Here is a 24,151-nt window from a genome sequence, read left to right as displayed (position 1 = left end):
TCCTCGTTGGGTAAACGTCCTCAAAACGCCTTGAGTGGTCGGCTATACCTACTAGGTATACCTTTACTAATACCTGTGTAGCATGCTCGATGCTGCAACTTCGTCGTCGTCGTCGTCGTCGCCTTTTCGTCCCACACGATGTTCGTTCGTTGCCTCTAAGCTGAATTCCTTGGTAAACCACCATGTAGATCCATTTATACGTACTTGAACATATCGTATGTATGTACGTGTGTTGCTGCTTATACGTTGTTGCATGTAACGTTGTCTGACGCGTTTACGTGGTTTTCGGTGGCCTGGTAGTCATTGAGGTCCTGGAAATGTCCTTGAGATTTGCTTGAGATTAAAAAGTTTTCTTGTGTTTGGGGGATATTATATTTTTAAAGTGTGCGATAATGATGGTATTTATATATGAATAATATTGTATATTTATTTATTTATTTTTGTTTACTGAGTAAGTGTTTTTGAAAATTCGATTCCCCCCATCGAATCGCGTTTTTCGATTTTTCGCTACTAACGAGTTGTTGTGAAAATAACGTGTATAGGTATATATAACTCGTACGTCGCACTGAATTCTTATTTTTATTGGTGGGTTTGAATAATCTGAAAATGGTCTTGGTAATAATTAAATAATCGAGGTAATAATTTGTTGGAAACAATTGTCTGAGGGAAAAGGGTGAAAAATGAAAAAAACAATTTCGTTACAGTTGCAAAGTTTGAATAGAACTGAAATTTTCGACAGTCGGAATCGCGGAATTTATTTATACTTAGATCGCGTAATTAACCAGAAGTCTCATCTGAGAAAAAAGCTTTCATTAAACGTCGATCTTTTTAAAATGTAGCGTAATCTTGCTCTCGTGGATCATATAAAAATTCGTGCATTGATTATATTTTTAATTTCTTTTCATTCTATTTTTATGTGACCTAAAAAATTCTTTTCGGCTCTATACTAATTACGCAGGGTATAATAAGTATAAAGTATAAAGCTCTTAAGACCAAGGTAAACGCTGGATGTTGAAATTTCAAGTTTTTTTTTGTATCACATAATTTTCAAATTGAAATTTCAAAACCACCGTTTTATTCCTATAGAATATGTTATATATAATATCTATATATATATATATATATATTGAACGTTTTTCGTTTTTTCGTTAGTTTTACAATTCACATCAGCCCTTCTTCCTTAAACTTTATTTCTCATTGTAAGACGTGAATTTTTTAATTCGTCGTCGTAGAGCTAGACGGTGTTGTATGGCATTATAAAACAGCAGGATGAAGTCCTGCAACTGTTTTTTTCCATACAAGTACATATGTACACCATACGAGGTGGCGGATGGATTAGAAGACACTTGATACGCCGGTACGAGGCAGCAACCAGACGTTGGTGAGGCGAGGCTGAAATTCTGCATTTAAAAAATTACGAAAGCGTCTGATTCCGAATTATTTTCTTGCAAAACTTTAAGGAAAGAGATCTGACTTTTGCGAAACAGCGAAGTTTTGAATGGCTCAAAGTTCCGAAATTCAGGATACCAAAAATTTAAGGTTCGATAGAGTAAAATTCCGAAAGTTAAAATATAGTCACACAACGAAGTTTACTCGACGAATGGGTGCGAAAAATCAGAAAAACCGAAAATCGGAATGACCAGGATTCCGAATGAAATATATCGAAACACACAAAAAAAAAAAAAAGAAGGATCTAAGTGCAGAAATTCACAGAACTAAAAATCTTCGATCGTTCAGAATTTCGATGTTTTGAATTTTTTAATTTTCTTATATTCTCACTTTCGGAACTTTGAGCGTCGGTTTTCGGATCATTCAAAAACTTTGACGTATCGTCAAAGTTTGGCTTCTTTACGTCAAGTATCGCCACCAATTAATTCGGAATTAGGCACTTTCGGAACTTTTCAAATTCTGAATTTCAATTCCGCACCGCCTTGGTTTCCAATTTCTTTTCAAACCCTATCTAATGTTCGTTTTTCTCTTTGAAACCACAATACGGATGTTTTCAGTCCGTTAACATTATAATATCTCGCGTATATATATATATATATATATATATATATATATATATATATATACCACGTGTCCGTTTAGACGTGCAGTAAACGGCCGGAAGTAGAGGACGTTCGTTCGTCATCCCGCAGGTGTGACACTTCTTACGTTACTCGATCGCCCGCCATGACCAAATAGTCGATGTAGTGTCAAGTTATACGGGTGCTGCTGTACGTGCGTGTTAAGCAGTTCGTTGATCGCCAAATCGAGATTATCGTAATTACACATTCATTGCAATATACGATGTTGTATTATACATTATAATATATATATATATGTAAAATATAAGCAGGAAATAAATATATTGCGTGGGTGTAACGATTACGATACCGCGCGCTCGAGTATGATAATGATGCTGATAGAAACTGGTATACCTGTAATAGGAAAAAAAAAGTGAAACCGCCGCGCAAAGTCCTCGAGAGAAAGAAAGCAAGAGCGATGAAGAACCTCAAGTTGATCCTCCCTCCTCCCCTCCGTCCCTCCCTCCCTGCCACCATGCCGTCGCCCACCGCGGAAAGTTGAAACGATTTAACGCGGTTTGTTGTAGCTTCAAAGGTGGGCGACTTACGGCGACATCGGTTAACTACAATCCGATCTTCGTATAAATAAAACATATATATATATATATATATATATATGCATACGGGCAGTCTACGTATATGGACTGATGTTGTAAAGAATTCTCTCTTTCTCTCTCTCTCTCTCTCTCTGTGTTGTATGGATATTTTAATAATATACTATATATACATATAATACGTGGGTGGAAATCACTGGGATATTTTCTACGCGAGACGGAATTCGTTTAAGTTACATAAATGCAAACAGGATGAAAAAAACTGTGAGAAGAAATTGCGAAAAATAACTATTTTCATACCTGTTGGTAAGAAACGTGGGTATATATTATTATATACATATATAGATATATGAGGCATTCTACATCGAACTTATCTACGTATGATTCTCACCATAGGCAATTTTTTTTTTTTCATTTTTACGTATGGTGTAGAGTGTGTAGAAAAATATCTTTCACCGGGTTTTAGGATATTCGGATCATGGTTTTGATTTTTTACTATTTCAAAAAACGCGAAAACACAATTTTCGAATAAATAGCCGTAATTGCTTGGTTTTTAATTTTTTTCAAAAATTCTTTGTTTAAAAATGAACAGATATCGAGACCAAGATGAAAATGGGCAAGTTTCGGTTAGAAGCTGCAGCCAAAACAAGTAATTGGAAAGTAAGAAAAATCGAATTGAATATAAATTTACAAAAGTATCAATTTATACTTAATACGATTATTCTAACTTTTGCACTTTTGGTTTCTAGAAACTACAGGCGAAATGAGTAATTTAAAAGTTAGAGAAAAAAACCCATAGAATACAAATTAAAAAAAAAATTAAATTCACATTTGTATGTACTCGTTTCATCTCTATATCTCTCTTCTAGTCACTGAACACTATCTTGCAAAAAATGGTAACAGAATAATCTATTCTACTAGACGTGATTGATCCTGAAAAAAATCTGCAGTCGCTTTTTAGATCCCCTTCAGCAGGTTATGGGAGATTGGATTGCCCTTAATTTCGCTGTTCTGTTCATCCATCATCCCCGTAGTTCTACCACTTCTGTATCATGGCGTGCACAATCATGCAGCGAGTTTCTTTGTACACTTCGTACAAAGTAACGCTGATCGAGTTTCTGCTCTGCACTGCTATCGCCGCTGTTGCTGCTGCTGCTGCTGCTGCTATGGAGAGACTTTAATGTTATGTATGGTATACCAGAGAAAGGGTCTCGTTCGTTGGTATAAGTTTAACAGCTTAGAACCGCACAGAAAGGCGTGTGTACATAACTCTAGGTGTGTTATACGCAGCATACCGATACGGTTACGCTCTCACAGCTGCAGAAGAAACGCTGGTGCATGGTATAGGTACTTATGTATTCACGGTGTTCTATCGGTATCGAAATTCGATGATAATACAGTTTAGGGTCAGGAATGAATTCGGTTCATTCTCAAGCACGAAGAATTTTATTACTTGGACGATATATCTTATACAACTCTCAGACGAATGGGGTAGAGGTTGGTTCAATAATACCTATAGCTAGAAGAAAACAGAAAGAGAAAGAGAGAGAGAGAGAGATGACGATGAAGAAAAATAAGGGAAGATACGCGGTAAAACGAAAAGAAAATATGAAATAACCAGAAATTTTGACAATTTGATAAATTTTGAAAGAAATTCTTTCGATTATGCTTCATACGGGATTGTAATTTGAATTAAAACTTTGTAAAAGTTTGTTTCGAATGCGCAGAGTTGTTATATATATACACACGTGTTTATGTATGCATGTATGCATGTATACAATAAATGTCACGTGATCGAGGAGAAACTGCTCGACATATATATTGTGTGAATGTATCTAATCCATGTTATATATCTATATACACATAACTCTGGCGAGAGATGGAAGAAGAAGATCGTGAGGTCCAAAGGAGGATGGGATGCGGTAGAAGGTATTTTGCTTCCATTCCCTTTCCCCTCGACGGTGCTGCCGCAGGATGGATCATTCAGTCAGCTATTTCTCCTCCTCCTTCTCCTCCTTCTCCTCCTCTAAGTCCTTCTCCTCATCGAGTTCCTCTGCAGCATCAGCAGCAGCAGCAGCAGCAGCAGTGATATACCTGTACATATAGGTGTAATGTATTATACTATAATACCGATCGCGCGGGCTGCGAAGCATGCTATGGAGGCGCAGACGACTGGTCCATGCAGCAGCTCATCGACCCACTCAAACGAGGAGGAGGAGGAGGAGGAGGAGGAGGAGTAGAGAGGACGGAGTCAGGCGAAGTCCTGATCGCTGCCTACTCTTCCTTGATTCCTCTCCTCTCCTCTCTCTCCTGCTGTCTGTTTGTCTGCTGGTTTTGCTCAACATCTCTTACGAACATTTAGTTTCGTTGACAAAGATCATTATCATCGAGTCACAAACCTGCCTAGATCACATTGATGTACAGAGAAGAGGAAGAAGAAGAAGAAGAGAGGCTTTCTCCGACTTGCGATCATCCTTGGTTTCATCATGTAGGTGGGAAGAAGGAAGAAGGTGATGCCGGTATAGCGGCAGCAACGTCGAGGGCAAAAGCGAAGCGCAACAGTACCGGTAACAGGAGGAACGGCGGCCCCCACGTCGTCGGAGAGAGTGGCCAAGCGACTTGCCACCACCACGAACCACGACCACCACCACCATGGTCGTCCGTCCCTCCGTTCGTCCGTCCACAACAACGAATCCACGAATTCACCGAGAGTGTATAACCAGCCACGAGCACGAGCCGCACGGGTTCCACCGTAATCACGAGAGGAGGAAGAAACGGGCTCGTTCCAGTCTTACTGGCTTCACCGTCTATAGTTTTCGGCTTAGTGCTCTGGGGCTTCGATCCCTCGGACCTCTTACATTCCGACTTGTGATCGGTCCGTCTGACGCCGGACGGTAACAGAGCTCATTATCGCGAGAGTGTGCGTTTTTTTCTCTTCCATTTTCTTTTTTTTTTCTTTCTTATGTATAACGATAGTGATGAATGTCAACAAGTGTCGTTCGATCAAGTTTTCTTTGTACAAGTTTGACGTGCTGGTGGCAGTGCTGGTGCTCCTGGTGGAGGTGGTTGTGGTGGTGGTGCGGGAGGAACAGGAAAAAACAACGATAAATCGTGCAGTGTCCAGAAGGAGGAGGAGTGAATTGGAAAAGTAGTTGTACGCATAGGAAACAGTCGCGATTTTCTACCTCCTCGATTATACTTCGCAGTCGTGTTACACTTCGAATCGTTAATACTTCGAATCAGTCCATCGGATATCGGATTTTGTACCGCGTTATACCCGGGCCGAGTCGAAACGACTCGGCGAAGGGCGGACAGTGAGAGAGAGGAGGAGGGAGAGAAGAAGAAGCAGGAGGAGGAGGAGGAGGCAAGTCGAGGAGAGAAGAGAAGAGAATCGAAGCGTACGTATAACGTGTGGGGCCTCCGCTGGAATGCGGTATTGAAGGATACAGCCTAGGGGTGGTGGGCAGCAGGCGGGACAGCCATCGCGGGTGTGTTCATGAGGCCTCTCTCGTTCGAGAACCTTAGGAGGCTGGTGGGCCGGGGCAAAGACAGGGACGAGCCGTCGTTCAAACGGAGCGAGTCCTTCAAGAGGATATCGATACGTAAGAGCTACTTGGATCGGGGTAAAAGGCGTCAAAAACTTCAGCAGAAGAATGCCGCGGAGAAGAAGGCTGCAGCCGCCGTTGAACAGCAGCAACAACAGATAGTGAAGCTCGAAGATGTCGAGCCCAAGGTGTCAGCCTCCTCTCGCGACGGCACCGTCATCGGCTACGGAGAGTGGCTTCACGGGGTTAGAACGACGTCGGCTCAGGACGCTGGTCCGGAGTCGAGGAACTCGATCAACGTCGACCTCGTCAACGACTTCGAGGTTCTCAAGCTCGAGAAATCCCCCGTCGTTGGTAGACGTGCAGCTCGTACCAGTAATAGTACCGAATGTCTGCAGATCGCCAAGGAGAAGACGACCTTGGATCAGTCATCGCAGGTCATCACCGATCAGCAGACGACGACGACGACGACGACGACGACAGTGGCTGTAGTTTCGCCCAGCGTCAGCATCAGTCTGGGCAGAATATGGAGGGACGGTACACCAGTATCGAATTTGGGGCCTCATCATTCGCTCGACAGTTGCATCAACCAGCAACGGAAGCCCCAGACGACTGTTGCTAGGACCGTTTCTGCACCGGAAAAATGCCCCGTTATTGTAAGGGAGGATACTGTTGTAAATGACACAGCTAATCAGGGCTTCGGATTCTCTCTGTCGATATCGCGGCTAGCTGCGTTCAGGAGGTCGAGGAATGGCTTCTTCAGGAAGAAGACTGCCTGCCCGAAACCTGCTCTCAGCGTGAGTGCCGACGGTTACTTCAAGCGGACTTCGTCACCGCGGAAATCGGCCTCGTCGATTAAACAACGAAAGGGGCGAAGGTCGTCGGGGCGAAAATTTGAACATACAAAAAACGAAGCTGGTGCTGGTGTTAATGCTTCGGGTTCAACGTGCACTCGGAGAAACGACTCGGCGGCTTCCAATCCTGATCGATCGCTCAGTCCCGTATGGTTCGTTCCTCCGGAACGCAGACGGTCCAGGAGACAGAGACGCGTTTGGAGGGAGGTTCGATGTCTACCCTCCACAACGGGGATCGAAAACAACATCGATGATACTGCATCGAATCACTCGGACGAATTTGACGATCAGAAGCTACTTTTGTCCGGTGACTTTAACCAGAGACCAGAGTCTGAGGGTGGTAACGAGTCCAAGTCCATCGGACGCACGGCTTCGCCTTCTGGATCATCGTCGTTGTCTTATTCATCCGCTTCGGGTCGGCGTAACAACTACTCGGGACTTGTTGTTAAGATCAGCGATTTCAACGAGGACAAACTTGTCTCAGCTGAACTCAGGGTCTCTGGTGCTCTCGCAAAACGACCAAGCTGGCGGCCTGATGTCACCAGCAATTATTTCGCCACTAAAAATTTCGCCGATTTTATACACCGCGAGAAATACGAACGTGAGGAAGAACAGGTCGCGGACACTTTACGGATCTATCGGTGCAAGGCCGAGTCACATTGTCGCATGATAAGGCGACGACGCGATTCTCACAATCGACGTTCCTGCTGCTGCTATTGTACCAGTGAAAGTGACTCCGAGGCTCACGCTGCTGCTGCTGGGAATATCGTTAATCCGACATCGCCTTGTTTGGTCATCGGTTTGGATGATAAAAATCAGGCGAAAATACGACGCGGTGTGCCAGCCGGTGATCAGAGACACCAGAATCATCAACAACGGCGAAGACCCCTCAGACGGAGGTCTCAGCTTCAGCGAAATCGGCCTACCGGGCAGCCCGTTTATCTCGTTAGAAAATGCTCATCTCTCAGACGAAGACCTGCCAGTCGTGAGTGTAGCAGATCTTTTTCGTAATTTTATTGTTTGACGATGCGTGTCTCGTCCATTGGGGGCGCAGGGTTCGTTTCTTCACGGTCTTATCAAAGCTTGTTGGTTTATGGTAACGAGGACTATATCTGTGTATGGAAAGTGTCCGTCAAGTCAAGCAATGGGAAATTACAATGGCGTTGCTGTAGCAAAAGTTTCACAAAGTCCCAATCACACTGAACTCTGATTGAAATCTGATTGCTAAGCGCGCCAATCAGATTGTGACCCTTATTGCTAATCAGTGCCATTCTTGAGACTTGTTCACCCACTGTTTGCTGCTTTTTGGCGGACACTTTTTCACTTGAAAAACCATGAGATTATACTTAGGTATCCGATACGAGGTCGTATGCGGGCACATGCGACCTTATACCACTAATGAACGTAATTATTTTTAATAAAGTTCGCGATGAAAGGGCGTAACCAACAGTACTTACGACCTTTTACCTTCAATTGATCCATTTTTCAATTCCAACGTTTTTTAATCGACATCCTCATGTTTTTCGCGCAAATGCAAAGGGGAAAAAATACGCTTTCTTACATTCACGCGTGATGAAAGGTCGCGTAATACTGCATACACGTCCTTATACCATTAGACACGCGACATTATATATCTATAACTGACAAGGCGGCGAAGGTTCGTTCAACCGAAACTCACCGCAAGAATTGAGAGCCAGCACATCACGGTTGAGTGAAGAATCGGGTAAACATTCTCGTGGTTTGATTTAGTATATATACGTGATCGTTATCATACCTAACTCTCGTAATCTGTGTCACAACGCTTCGCTAAGCGTTCACCAGATCGTGAAACTGGTTTTCAATTATTCTCACCTGAATCCGCAGAATTTTACGCCCCGCGTGTCGCCAAGTCGTCTTCTCGTCTTCTCGTCTTCTCGTCTTCCAAGACTCCTCCAGGGTATCTAGTGTAGCGTAAAAGCTTACGGTGCTCTTTTACTCTACATACGCAAAAAGTTTATATTCTTACGGAACACTTTCTTGTCGTTGCTGATGCGGCATCGTCGTAATCCCGACTTTGGTGCTCGGAAGATTTTTTTTCTTTTTTTTTTTATCATTCCCCCCCTTCGAAAGAACGAGAAACGGAAAAGGAACGCGAAAAAACAAGACGCCGTTGCTTAATCATGAGAAACTATTCGTTGTTGTTAGACTGTATGATCGATTTCGCCGACCAACAAAACGATATATATACACTAGTGTTTTGTAACGCAAAAATTTGTTGCAAACTTTGCCTATAATTGGTCACGACATTGTGTTAGATGAAAAAAAAAGGAAAAACCTGTCATGCGGTATTTACTTTTGTTTTTTTTTTTTCAATTCACACTTTACTTTTCGTCAGCATGGTTACAGGATGTTTTTGTCAATTTTATTCACCGATTTCTTTTCTCATTTTCTAACTGTTGAGAGCTACGTTCTTCAGAGTTAAGAATTCACATATCAGCTACAACGTATTTACGATTTCTCAAGAAATAAAAAAATAAATTTTAGAAACCGTGCAGATACTTTCGGGTCGGAGTATTAGATAAATTGAAGTTTTAGAAAGTTGAAGTAAAGCAACGTGTCGAGTGCATTTATTATCTCATTAACCGCGTGATGCGTAGAGAGATAAGTAACTTTTCAACGTTTCCACTGAATAAATAATACACCGCGGTGTATGCTTACATATATATATATATATAGCAGAATTTTTCAATTTATACGAAACGAAAGTTTCAAGTAAGTTTAAATTTGAAAATTTGAAAACATGTCGAAAGGTTGAGTTACTTTATGCTTCTCCCTTCGATATCGCCTGCGAGGTTGGAATAAAATGATAACGGCAATTCGAAACTGCAATTTGGCATCATTATATCGTGTGAACGAAAAACTGAATAAAAAATCATCTTTCACATTCTACTCAACTAAAAAATCCGCTGCTACTGCTCAAGTGTGCAAAACTTCTTATTATTCTCTACAATAATCTGCGTCGATGATGGGGTGATGATGTGCGATGATCACAGCACGATGACGATGACGAGTCACGTATAACGACGAAGAAGTACAACGTGGGCTGCAAGAAAGGCCAACGACCCGCCGGTGGTTATACTTCTAATTCTTCTTTCCGTCCAGATAATACGTCTCGGCGAGATTCAGGACAATTTTTCTATTGCTAGAAATTAGGGCAAGAAAAAAAATACCCCATAATAAATCACTCTTCAACTTCCCTTTTTAACTTCGTCATATTCTTCAAATGCAATGTGCATCGTTTTATTGTTAGGTAGTAGACGAGATACATGTGTGGCTCTCGATTATTTATGCTGATGCAGACTTGCCTGACGTTTTTGCGTTCCTCTTGCAGTGTCCATCCTGCATTTATGGGTACCTACCTACCTACCTACCTACCTACCTGCAATTTTCTCTCAACGCGTTACCGTTTCAACGGTTTATATATCCGTATAAATTTTATTCACCATCTGCAGTCCGTTATGCACCGATATATGCTAATTCTAAAGACAGATGGATAGGTTTACACGAGTTATTCATGAGGATGAAGTTAGTAACGTTACTATAACAATAAATGTTTGGAAGCACTCGTTTCTTCGCACCTTTAGAATAATCTGAAATTTCATAAAGAAAATATGCTCATATTTTTTATAAAGTCATTCAGAAATCGCACAGTAATGATTTGTCCGGGTTTAGACTCAAAAGATAGTTTTTTGTCGAACAATTTTTTACAATATTTTACAAATTTTCACTAAAATCGTTCTGTTTTGGAGGGAAAACGGTTGGAGGGAAAAATCTGAAATAATTCAGGTGTGCTACTTGCAGTTAGGACAATGGTATTAAAAAAAAATTAAATACCTCACATATACATATATATACGTCATACCCATTACTCCATATAATCTCTTTATCTACATCTATTCTTCTTTCTCTCTCTCTATCTCTCTCACTTTGTATAATTTATAACGACCATGCCACGATTGACACTATTTCAGCCTGACACACATACCTATCTTATATTCCTCTCTTACCTATTAGTAGTTTAGTAATCATGCAGAGGAGGAGGAGGAGGATGATGATGATGATGATGATCTTCGTGCTTCTCTCCTCGATGTTCCCATTTCTTTAGTTCACTCTCTTCACTCGAAATCGCGAGAGAGAAATCGAGAGGAAAGGAAAAAGACGCGCGCATTAAACATTTAATGGATGCTAATTTTTCTCTTCTTTATTCTATCTGTCGCAGGGGACATTACGCAGAAAGGATATGAAAAAAAGAGGACGAGGCTGCTCCAGCAGTACACCTCCAAACAGCAGGGTAAGTCCTTCAGATTATCGGCATGACGAGAGAGGATCGCACTGACTTACATACTACATTTTTATTATATATTATCAAAAGAATTCAAAGAAACTTATTCGTTCGTCATATTTCATATTTTTATCCCTCATCCCTTCATAGCTATCATCATAACATTATTCGGAAAATTGTTTATAATTATAAAAGCTCGTGGGAAAGCGAATTGAATAATTTTTATTCCATGTCTTGATAGTTTATTTCTTCTTTTTTCTTCTTTTATTCAACATGCAAAATTACGAAATATCGTATATATCACAGTTTTATATGAACCTTTGTTAAGAATCGTGAATCGTATTGTGTCGTCCCTCTCTGCCTCTTCACCAGAGTCAGCAGCAATTCGCTTTTTGCACAAGAGGTGATTATCATCGACTCGTGGCAAATGTGAAAATTGAATAATTGCGTATAACAGTTGTATTACATACTTACACCTTGGTTCCCTCGTCACAATTCTCATACAGATAATTAAATAATTACACGCGAGATATACATATATTCACCTTGGATTCCCTTTTCTGCATAATAATGTATATATATAGGTACATACATACATATGTAAGAAGAGTTTTCTCCATACGCGTTTATATACACATTATTATATACATACATATACATTATACATACAAGTACACCTATTTATATATGTATACATTTACTATTATTGTATCCACTGCACATGAAATTTTTTATGTAATATGTGATAAATAATAACACGTACATACATATGTAACATTAACATCGTATATTATTATACATAATATGTAGTACCTAGTTATAGGCGGGCGCGTTGAGCCGAAGTTAACACGCGAAACGAACAATGGCAGATTTTCTTTCGGTCAGTGAGAGGAAAAAAAAAAAAAAGTGAAAACGCATTTTTATTAATAACGCGGTGTAAGCATATTATTATTGTTATTATTATTATTGTTGTTGTTACTATGTTATATGTGAATACTGTATTTCCATTTTTCAAGGACCATCTTTTTTTTTTTTTTTTTTTTTTTATTTATTATTTTTTTTTTTTTATTTTACAACAAACTCACACATCCATTATCTTGCTTTGTATGCATTTCGTTGCCGACTAGTTTTCTTTTTTCTTCAGGGCAGGCTTGTAGCATGAAAACGCGACTTTTTTTTCACTTTCTTCTCTCTTACAATTAGGTAATACACGTGTTATTTCAATGTACTCGATGTTTGTAAACAATTGACGATATTTTTTCCTACTAAGGAATTAAAAAATTTCTATTGTTATATTAAATTATTTCGATGGAAAAAAAAAAAAAAAAAAAAAAATAGAAATAAAAGAAAAATAAAACTATCTACTCAACGCTGATAATTTTCACACGTAATTGTGTTGCATGTTACACTCGTTTTTTATTTTATTTATTTTCAATTTTTATAGCGTGTAATAACGGTTGATATTTTTCTTTATCTTGTACTCTCGTTTTACACACACGCAGCATCTGCATATCATACCATATATATATATATATATATATAATCGTATGCCGTATTCTAGTAGGTATAATAATCTGCGTAAACATTTATCTCTTTTTATTAACTCGTTTTCGTAAATTCATTCATACACGAGTTGATTATATAATATGTGAACACATTTCTGATATATAACATACATAGGTACAAGTATTTTTTTTAATAACACATTCTCACTTTACTCGCACGCCATATATTTATACAAGCAAACTCGTCATGCTGGTTTAGCCTTGAAATTCAATATATATATATATATACCCGAAAAAGTATGCATATATTATATTATCATATTACAGTAATTGACAAGTAGAAAGTTGGCTTTGTACCTGTGTACCTATTTATCGTTTACGGTATGTTTACTGCGCATATTTTATATACCTACCTTATAACGTTTTTACCGCTGCGGATTTGTTTTTTTTTTACTGTCTTGCAATTGTCGGTAGAGTGTAGATTGGGTGTAGTTTTTTTTTTTTTTTTTTTTTTTATTATTATACACGCGTATTTTGCGCATGCAGTATAAATTGATTTACAAAACCTTGACAGATGCATTTTAGCAAGATAACAAATGAATAGGGAATAGTTAGCTTAAAGTGTTTTTACATAGTCTATATTTTGTATGCAAGAATGCTGTTATAGATTTTGTTTCAGTCAAATAAATAAAAATTCACTTTAATCGAAACCTATAATGATAGGTATAACAGCAATAACTCAAGATCTGAAAATATTTTATTCGATAGATTCAATTTTGACATTTGTATTGTGATTCGGTAATCATTTTAATCTGAATACGAGCAAAAAATTTTTTACAGATCCTTATATCTGTCTCTCATTATATTAATGATTTTAAATTTAATTTGCATGAGAAAATTGCGAACTTTGCATCAGCAGCTGATCGTGTGGAATTTGCATGTATAACAATTGCTACAAGGTATAACGAAGTTGTTAGAGAAAAGCAAAAAAACCGTTCTTCAGCAACCGATAAGACGACTTCGAAGAAGATTGATTAAAATATCGGAATAACGATTTATGTCCTTCAAGAAGAAGTAAAAAAAAAAAAAAAAAAAAAAATAGGATCTTGGATAAAATTTATAACAAACGCGAGAATCAATCCTGAAATTAGAAACCCCCGTCCCCACCATCGAGTATTCTAGAGAAAGGTTTGCGTCTTGGCTAAGTGTCGGTAACGGAATCTGTATCGATAACCTGTTTTACCTAAACGCGATAACGTCTCGGAATGATGTGAAAATTCTTCTTTTCTCGACAGAGTGTGCGCGTCGTCATATTGAGCACTTCAAAGCATTGAAAAAAAAAAAAAAATTTCCTCGTGTTAAAGAAAAATCCGTCACACATTACGCACAAAACTGTCTTATAAAATATATCTGCCATTGTCCGATTTGCGCGCAGTGCGAACGCGTGAACGATGCAGCATCGTTCATTATCCACTGATGAAAAGGATGATCGCAAACCCATATTGTCACACCTACCTTTATTTCTTCTCGTGCTTTTCGCGTGCGGCTCTCGCAGGGGTTGGTGGAGGTGTTGGAGGTGTTGGTGGTGTTGGTGGAGGTGGAGGTGCGGATGGTGGCGGTGGTGCAGGCAACGCCGTCGTTGGGGTTGTCGGCGCTGCCGAAAGGGGCGGCAGCGGCGGAACCGGATATGCTGGAGGCGGTGGAGGCGGTGGAGGCGGCGGAGGCGGACGCCCCCAGCCACGCGCCCGTCGCACTCAGCGTCGCGTCACACACTCGGAGAAACGCTATCACTCAGGTAGCTGGTATTCTCTCTCTTTCTCTGTCGCCACCCTTTTTCCTCATTATCCTCGCTTATAATTTCACTCCCTTTCTTGTCTGTGTGTCTGTATGTCTGTATATATGTATATACCTTATACGTGTCAGGTATCACATCACAATTTTTTTGTCAAACAGTGTCTTCACCATGCACTACTGTTTTATGGAGATTTTATGATATGGGTAGATTGATTGAGAATACTTTACGTGGACCGTTTCTCCAACTTTTGGTGAGATTTTTTGAATCGAACAAAGTTTGCGTCGCGGATCACCCCGTTTATATTGTCGTAATTGGTTTCAATTATCGTTTCTTTTTCTTTTCTTGTTTATTTATTTATTTATATATATAGATATATATATATATTTATTTTTTTTTTTCTTCTTTGTTAATCTTTTCTCATACAAGCGTTTATTGCTTCGTGTTTGTGTGTTCTTTCTATCTCTCTCTCTCTTACTCTCTCTCTCTGTCTTTTCTTCTGCCTTTTTTTCGCTATATTATTATAGTTTAAATTGCCTCGCTTTTCGAACCTTTTGTGTAGGCTTAGGTATAATTAAGTAAAGAGAGTGCGATCGCTGCAGGTAGGTTTATTACTACTAGCAATAAGATGCGTATAGCAATGTATTTGTAGTATGATGTTCATTCCGAGGGGATTTTTACTTCTCAAACTACTGGCTAGTTTACGACGCTCCGTCATCCGTAATGCTGATTCAATCGCATTTCAAATCACCCGAAATCATTTGAAATTTCACTCGAGGATAAGACACCTAATTCCGATATTAGGGGAGGGGGAAAAACTACAAGAGACTAGAGTGAATCGCCCCTCGGTAGTATATATATATATATTATATACATTCGTATAGTGTATTACACGTATTAAAGGCGTGTTACTATTATTATTTTTATTATTATCGTCATCATCGTTATCTCCTTCAGTATGGATTGTATATTAGATAGTAGAAATTGCATTGTAGTTTCCAATTTTTCATTTCTATTTCAATATTTTATTGTGTATAAACAATGCGTAGCTACACATCGTAGTAAGTTTAATTCTTCGGTGTAAATCGTCGTTCTATCTATACATATATATGTATATATATACCGGAATTATAATTTCTCGCTATAAAGCGCGCAGTGCAGAATAGGACGTCCGAACGTGTGTAGGCGCCATATTATTATTATATGTACATATATATGTATATGTACGTACGCTTTGTGAGTATAAAATTGCGGTCAATCACTCATTGGTTGCAGCAACGAGTGGCTGCTAAGACGGCCTTTAATTTATACGCAATGAAGAGTGCAGCGCTATTTAATGTAGGTACGTCCATGTAACGTATACAGGCAAATGTCGTTTTTTTTTTCATTTTTTTTTTTTTATTCTCCTTACGTACCCTTCGAAAAGTTAGTTTTCAACCTCAAACGAAGCCTCGTCAAACCGGAACTCCATAGTAAAATTCTAAAAGAACGAAGAATTCTTGACGATTACAGATGATTACATACAAGATTGCTTTTTTTTTTTCTTCTTCTTCTTTTTGTAATCACGGTAGGCATGACATTTATCTGTAGTCACGTGTAGTCAAATTTTTATATTTAATAATGGGAAATCTTTTGAAATGATGAAAAATCTTACGTATATGTATAGTAGTGTTTGTATTACAAGTTTTTTTTACGATTGGCTAAACTCTTGATATAGTATAATAATTATGGGAAAATTAATTGTGATAAATCAATTTTTTTTTTCACCTCTATTGTAATACATTCTTGTCAAATTTAATTAAACCGAGCTCGATATTGCTCGTATGTGTGTGTGTTTTTTTTTTAAATTTATTTTTACTTATTTATTTTTTTCTCTCAATTTTTCCTCTCGGCGTACGTAGTTCGTTTTTATTTATATTATACATAGGTGGATGGATATATCTATTATTGAGAAAAAAACTACAATGCATAAGTGAAGAGACGCGACACTCTGGATAAATAATTAAATCGTCGTCACGGTTGTTTTAATCTACGTGTGCAACCAACACGTATGACTTACGTCACGTAACGATGCCGTCATAGCAATTCCAATTAATTAATCCCACTTCCTTCGACCCTTTTTTTTCTTTCTCATTGTTGTCTGTTTGTTTATCGCGTTATCATTGTTATTATTGGAAGTATCGTTTTCTTTTTTTTTTTTCTTTTTTTTTTTTTTGTTTCTTCCTTTCTTCCATAATTCATGAGAAAAAAATATGGAGTAAAATTAGGAGAACGAAGAGAAGGGTGCAAAAATATTTTTCAAGTATGATGAAATTTTTTTTTTCATCTCTTTTCTTCTGCTAATCGTTTTACCGGCGTTTAGATGTAACACCAGGATGCGTTCGAGTGCAAAGCGAATTGCAAGTTATTGCAAATTGTTAATTCGTAGTAATAATACTTCGTTAATTTAGAAGAAATTTGAAAAAAAAGGGAAAAATCAAATGAGCGTGACCTTTCGTATAACGTAGAACGTTCATCTTCTAGACAGGATCTTTCTTTTAATCTCAAAAAATGTATAATAACGTGTAAAATATATTACATAACAGATCGTTGTGCAAATAACAAGGAATAGTTATAATTAATGTGGTGAATTGAAATTTGAGGAAATATTATACATGCATAAAAAAAGATTTCCACATTAGGAAGAATTATTTTATGTGTAAATTATAAAGATTGAGAAATATGGAAGATCGAAAAAGCTGAAAGGAAATTTCATCATTTGGTTTTCCCTTCCATTCTTAAATCTATTATTATATACTTAAGTTTATCGCGTTCGGTTATTTCCTGGTACGATATCGCGAATTTTTTCTCAGATATTATAAAAAATGCTCACTAAATTCTCGCAGGTTTAGGATCTACTCTGACTATGATTTAAAACATATATACCAACGATAAGACTATAGCCTAAATACGTATATAATTTTAAATGAAAAAATCTATCCATTTACAGGCAAGTCTTGAAGTTAAGATGAAGATAATCTGACAAAAATTAGGGAATTGTTTTTTCAATTATTCCGAGTCGATTTCAAGGACGAATAGTAAGAAATTCGCCGAGCGATTCTGAATAAGAATGAATTCGATAAGGGATTCGATAATAGATTCGATTCGTAAAACACGTAGAAAGTATGTGCCAACGTCACTTCCTGAAAATCCCTCCTCCTCCATCTCCTGTTCCTCCTCCTCCTCCTCCTCCCGCAGCTTTTCTCCTTCCTTTATTTGTCACATTTATATTTATAGTATCGAAGTAAATGTAAATCCATGTAAACGTCGCACTTCATATGCATATTCCCTTTTACACGTTCGTTATCATCGGTACAGTTCGCATCGCTGCGGGAGACAATAAACTCCGGTAATAATGTGCAATTAATCTGTTAAGTTACGTCATAATCAGTTCACGTGTAATTATACATCATATATATGTCATGTATATCCGCGAAAAGTTTTATCATCAACAATTATAAACGTATATCGTCGCAATTACCAGGATTATAAATGTTCTACGTATCACTAGAGAACAGAGGTAAGGAAATAAATAAATTACTTCGCGGGTTTTCTTTTCTGTCATTTCTTTTTATTTTTATTTTTTTATTTCTCTGTTTCTCGTTTCTTCTTATCAATTAATTACGTCAAGTATCGTATATGTATGTTATTATTATTATTATTATTATTTTGTCTTCTCGTCATTTTGCATAATTCTCGGCTAAAATTTTTCTCTCATTCGCGTGCGTGGTTTCAGTTGAAAAAAAAAAGAAGAAAAAAAAAGAATCACAGCAAGTAAACAAAGGAACAAATATTAATTAGCAAGTAGAAATTCATTTCTATACAAACCGTGCAATGAAAATAAATAACGTATTATTTGATGATTCGAAGTGTGTTTTTAAAATATATTATGCACGACGGTTTTTTTTTTTTTCTCTTTTTCTTCTTCTTCCCCCTTTCGATGTTGTAAGAATAATGAGAAATAAAAAGGAGAATTGGAAACTAGCGTGTAATAACAGTTGTTACGAAGAATCGAGTCCCTCTTGGAATTTTGTCATATCATTATTATGTTTGAGTATAACGATATATGTTGGTAGGTATACAGTACATCCCATGCATTATACTTATACGCGTTTTATTTCTGCCTTATATATACTCACTCACTTTACTTACTTAGATCCGTTTCGTTACGAAAAGCTACAGGATGTCGAGGGAAAGTTTTCTGTACATTTTCTTACACGTAAGAGAAGTAAAATCTTGAAAGTTAAGCTATTGCAGCTGTTTGTATGCATGGATGTGTATATATATATATATATATATCGGCTATTCCACGCCAATTTGACCAGTGTTAAACTCAGACTATCTCAAAATCATTTTATGTTGTTTTTCTAACATTCTACTCGGTAAAAAACGTGACCTGAAATTTTATCAAATTTTTTTTACCAAACTGTTTATTTTTTTTATTAATATTTGAAGTCGATTGCGAATGCCCATTTCTAGAAATTTGAAAAATATTCGAATTTTTTCTTTTTTTTTTTTGTCACCTGATTCGGAATTTTTATCATTTCAATTGTTTTTTCATCAACGAATTGGTGAAACCGGACATTTACAAGTAAATTGACCCTTTTTTGTGACGCTTTTCGATTTAATCCTGTGTTAATTTTGGGTTTTAAAATTTCCAAATTCTGAACTAGGTGATAAAAAATAGAAAAAAAAAACGGGAGATGTTTTTTGTCATTCGCTGGATTTTTGAGATTATCATCAAATTTTCGAAAATAGGCATTCGCAATCGACTTTGAAATATTTATAAAAAATAAACGGTTTGGTAAAAAAATTTGATAAAAATTCAAGTCTCGTTTTTACCGAGTAGAATGTTAGAAAAAAAAACATGAAACGACTTTGACATGGTCGGGGCTTAACACTGGTCGAGTTGGCGTGGAATACCCCATATATATGCATGACGAATATTGTGAGAGGACAGAATTTCTTATCTCATTATTACCTACCGCACAACTTCTAGGATAGTAAAACAAGCGCGCACTTAAGTGCGTAGAGAATTGTTCTCATTTGACCCCGATTCTCCGAATAAGGCACACCCAGCAGCTATTTGTTCATAGATCCACCGATATGTTATCCAAGTGTTGTCCGTTGTGTGTTTCTTTAGCACTGACAGAACGGTCGTATAATTTATCGGAAATTTGAAGAAAACGAAAGAAGAAAAAAAAAAGAATATAACAAAAAAAAAAAAAAAAAAAAAAACTAACGGGACAAAAAAGAAAAAAAAAAGTCAATATAATATACATATTTTATAATGTAACAAATATCGTCAACATTTTTATTTTGAAACAAAGATACTTTCAAACGAAACGATGTATGATTCATTGTTCGTATGTTTCACAAATTTTCCCACAATTATTGTGGTTTTTTATTTTTGTAATCTTGGTTTCGAAATTATATATCTTATATATATATATATATATGTATATATATATATGTATGTATATCGTAAAGAAAATTTCTGGAATTAAGTATATCGAGTTTTAGAAACGTGGGGGAAATCCTACTGCAATCGGTTTATTTATTTTTATCTTGGTTTTTCTTAACCGCCACGCTATCGTCACTCAAGTATATTGAATAATAATCACGAGGCTGACCGAGGCGAGGGTGTGGAATACTCATACGTATGGTGCATTCGGCGTCTATTATTTATACAAAGCGATTGAAAAAAACCTGAATTTTACGGAGTTTAAAAATTCATATTTCGTAAACTAAATTTGATCCCAATATGTATAATGAAATTTGCAAGTTTTTGTTTGTTCCTTTTTACTTCGAACCAATCACCAGAAATATTCCTCTAAAATTTTTGAGTTCAACTAACAAAAACACGTCCGATTTTACAGAAATTTAAAAAAACTATAAGATTTTCTTAATCTTATATTAACTTTTAGTGGCTTTCGGATTTCTTGTTAAAAATTTTTTTTTTTAATTTTCATTTTATGTTTTTACCGATTATATTTCGAAATATTAAACTAAAACTGAAACTTTTTTTATTTTTTATTTTTTTACGCATCCAACTTCTTTTTATCTGATCTATAACTTTCGAGTTACATAGATATGTTTAAAATTATTCAAAATTCGATGATCGTCAATTTTTGTATAATACATATATTTTATCTACAGTGAACGAATCTTGTAAACGTATTTGAATAAAAATTTTCAAAAAAATGTCACCAAATTCGAAACGCAGTATCTCTAAAAACTATTTCAGATCGATTACAAGCGGAATGCTCAGTTTTTTATTTATTTTTGTTTTGTTTTGCTCTGTTTTACCGGCTAATCACCAGAGTGTTTTTTAACACCACCTCCCTCCGGCCATTCAACTTTTACCCCAGCAGATATTCGACTCCCTTCATTAGCGAATTGGCTTTGAATATAGGCGCAGACTGCGGTGTTAATGAATCCTCTCTTCGGAGTCATCGAACTACGAATGAAAAATGCGAATTACTTATAATTAGTTACACTCTACAGCCACGCCCGCCTTTTCGATCACGCCACATGGTTTTACGTAACCACAAACTGTCACTCTGGGTGAATTATTCACCACAAACGTTAAATTTTTAAAATTTGAAAACTTTGCCGATGTTTTACAATATTTAAACAATCAATTTTTCTTGCGAAAAATGAGAGAGCTTTTTCTGAGATCCTTAAACGATACCTAGATTCTTTTTTTTTTCTTACAATATTTCATCAATATTTTTCATGAATTTAATTCTGAGTGACCGTTAGAAGTCTGCTGACCAATTTATAGGGTTATTTTTTTATTTTTTCGCACACAGTTTTCCATAAGAAACGATGTCCCATGTCGAAAAATAATTCCTGAAAAATCTTGGCTATTTTCGAAATTGATATTTTTTTTTTTTAGGAAGAAGATTGTCGTGAAACCCATACGTAAAGTTGTTCGAAATTGTCAATATAAAATGTGACAAAAAACCGGCGAATCTTAATGTCAGGTACTGAAGGAGGAGATACGTTTTTAAGATAATGAAAACTACTAAAAGGCCGTTTTTTGTTTTTTGTGTATATTCATATAAATTTCATTCTTCTTCGTTAAAAAATATAAATTTAAAAAATAATGCGATATTCCGCAGCTTGTACGATTTAAAACAAGCCGTTTGGATAATTATAAGTTTCTTTTTTTCCAATTGTTATGCAATAACTGTCTAAAATAGTTAAATTCATGATTCTTCCACACTTTTTGTTTCTGGTTTCGTTCCCGTATTCCTTTATTCTTCACTTCCTCTGAATATCGACGAATCTTTACGTTTTCGAATCACGAAAATCCGAGAAATAAATCCTTTAAAAAAATCTCGGAAACGGCTCGATTTAAAAAAATCTAACACTTACAGGATTTAACTACAAAGAAATTATGGGCATTACAAATTGCCAAGTCTCTAGTTTAATTTGAACTTTCGATTCTACTGGAAATGAATCGATTTTCAATGTTTTACCTACAGGCATTAACTTTCTCCTCATTATTATTTATTCTAAAAAAAAACAATTTTATTTGTTCTAATTTTTCTTACAGAACTTTTTCATTTACCTACGAAGTCCTATCATTTTTAGATTTTTTACTCGCTCGTTTTCGACATCGTCCCGGAAGTTTGTTGGACAGGTTTTTTCTTCTCTTTTCACGGTGATGCGGAAAAACTACTTTTTCGGCTTGTTGTTTTCGTTTTTGGTTTTTTTTTTTTTTTTTTTTTTTTTTTTTTGTTCATTATCGGTAAGATTTAGCGAGAATTTTACGGTTTAGTTGGCTTTAAATTCAGGCTGTGCAATATTATCGCACTGATTGCACTACAGTTGGTATTACGTATCGGGAAATCGTGCAGAGAATAGAAATGCAATACAAGTAAGTAAGTAGAGATTGAATAAAAAGTTGTTAAACCTGTATATACAGCTATCCTATACCATATATAGTGCGTGCACGTGTGTGTAAAGCGTAATCGTTTAACAACTGCGGGCTGCGGTCAAAAGAATTTACAACCCGGTATCAATTCCTTTCGACGAACTGTACCTATATATTATATATGTATATAAATGTATAGGGCATTCCACGAAGAGTATACGATTCATTCAAATTTTTTTTTTTTTTTTCCACCAAAGTACCGGTCGAAAAACGAGGCCCTGATTTTTTATAAAAAAAATTCAATCATTCGTGACTGAGATTGGAGTTGGAAGAAATTGAGAAAATTTTTATACAATGCCAGAAGTAATTTTTGAAATTTTCCAACTTTTGCTGAATAGAGCTTGAAAATTGTTCAATATTTTCTTAGAATTTTGTACATTTTTTTTCTTCAGATTTTAGAAAAAAAGAAGTCTATTCATATCTCAGTTGCAAAATGATTGAGAATTTTTTTTTTTTTTTAAATCAGGACTTTCCTTTCCGACCGGTACTTAAGCAGAAAAAAAATTGGATCAAATCGGAAATATCGATTTCTGATCTTGATCGATACTGTGTTAAATACTCAATACGTATTGTAACAAGTAGAAGTAACAAGTTTTTTTTTAAATTTCTTTTCTATTTTTAATACTTTTGAGCACTCTTTAAAAAATCGTTTTTACTTTCAACATTCGTGTCTTTTATCGCGTTTTGGTGACATTGCGGGTTGCGGTTTTCCTATTGTATATGCTTACATTTCGTTACACTCTGTTTATAATTATATATACATAAACATAGGTATAATTATTTTGTATATAATTTAGCAGTTATTATATGAATTGTTGAAGGTGACGGTATTGTTATATACCTATATCATATTGCATGCACGATAATGCACGATTAAAGTTTGTATACTATACATAATTGTTGTATACATATATATATATATATATATATATATATAACTGCCCGTTAAATTTCGATGTAGTTGTAATATTTACGTAGGTACGATATATATATATATATATATATATATATATATATATATATATATATACATTTTGTATATACGTGTTATACACAAAAGTGGTGGTGGTGGTGGTGGTTTTTAAAGAAAATATATATATATTACATGGTATTTAGCACCGTAAATAATAAAATATTGAAATCAAAGGGAAGGATTTTCGATATTATAGTATAGCAAGAATTAATTTTATAGGGATTTAATTATTGTTCTTCTTCATTTTATATATTAACTAATGGAAATAGGGGAAAAAGAAGAAGAATAATAACAATAACAATAATAATAATAATAATAATAATAATAATAATAATAATAATAATAATAATAATAATAATATATGATTTTGACAGGCGTTTTTATATCCACGGGGTGATTCAGTTTTAACTTTTATCTCGAAATTATCATTTTTAAACAGCAATAATTATATATTCATACAATATACGCGATGAATATTTTCGTCAATAATAAGAACGGCCATAATATTATAATAGAAATAATATTGAATATACGTTAAAGTAAGAAATATGTAT

General features: G+C 36.1%; 1 protein-coding gene across 9 annotated transcripts in view; it reads left to right on the top strand.

Annotated features, from left to right (window-relative positions):
• LOC124404484 (disco-interacting protein 2) overlaps nt 1-24,151 on the top strand; it is a 42,791-nt gene that overhangs the window by 4,200 nt on the left and 14,440 nt on the right. For 2 of the 9 annotated variants that reach the window (XM_046878639.1, XM_046878637.1), the window contains exons 1-3: nt 5,820-8,007; nt 11,281-11,352; nt 14,404-14,643. In XM_046878639.1, the coding sequence (XP_046734595.1) occupies nt 6,120-8,007; nt 11,281-11,352; nt 14,404-14,643 (2,200 nt within the window). In that variant the 5' untranslated portion in view covers nt 5,820-6,119. Of the gene's footprint in view, nt 1-5,818; nt 8,008-11,280; nt 11,353-14,403; nt 14,644-24,151 lie in introns of those variants that run through there. The other 7 variants (XM_046878645.1, XM_046878642.1, XM_046878641.1 and 4 more) reach the window with 4 other exon arrangements.

The sequence above is a fragment of the Diprion similis genome, chromosome 3 (genome assembly GCF_021155765.1).
Source record: "Diprion similis isolate iyDipSimi1 chromosome 3, iyDipSimi1.1, whole genome shotgun sequence".
In the NCBI taxonomy this organism is placed as follows: Eukaryota; Metazoa; Arthropoda; class Insecta; order Hymenoptera; family Diprionidae; genus Diprion; species Diprion similis.
The sequence above is the reverse complement of the archived record's forward strand: the minus strand, read 5'-3'. Positions and strand labels throughout refer to the sequence as shown.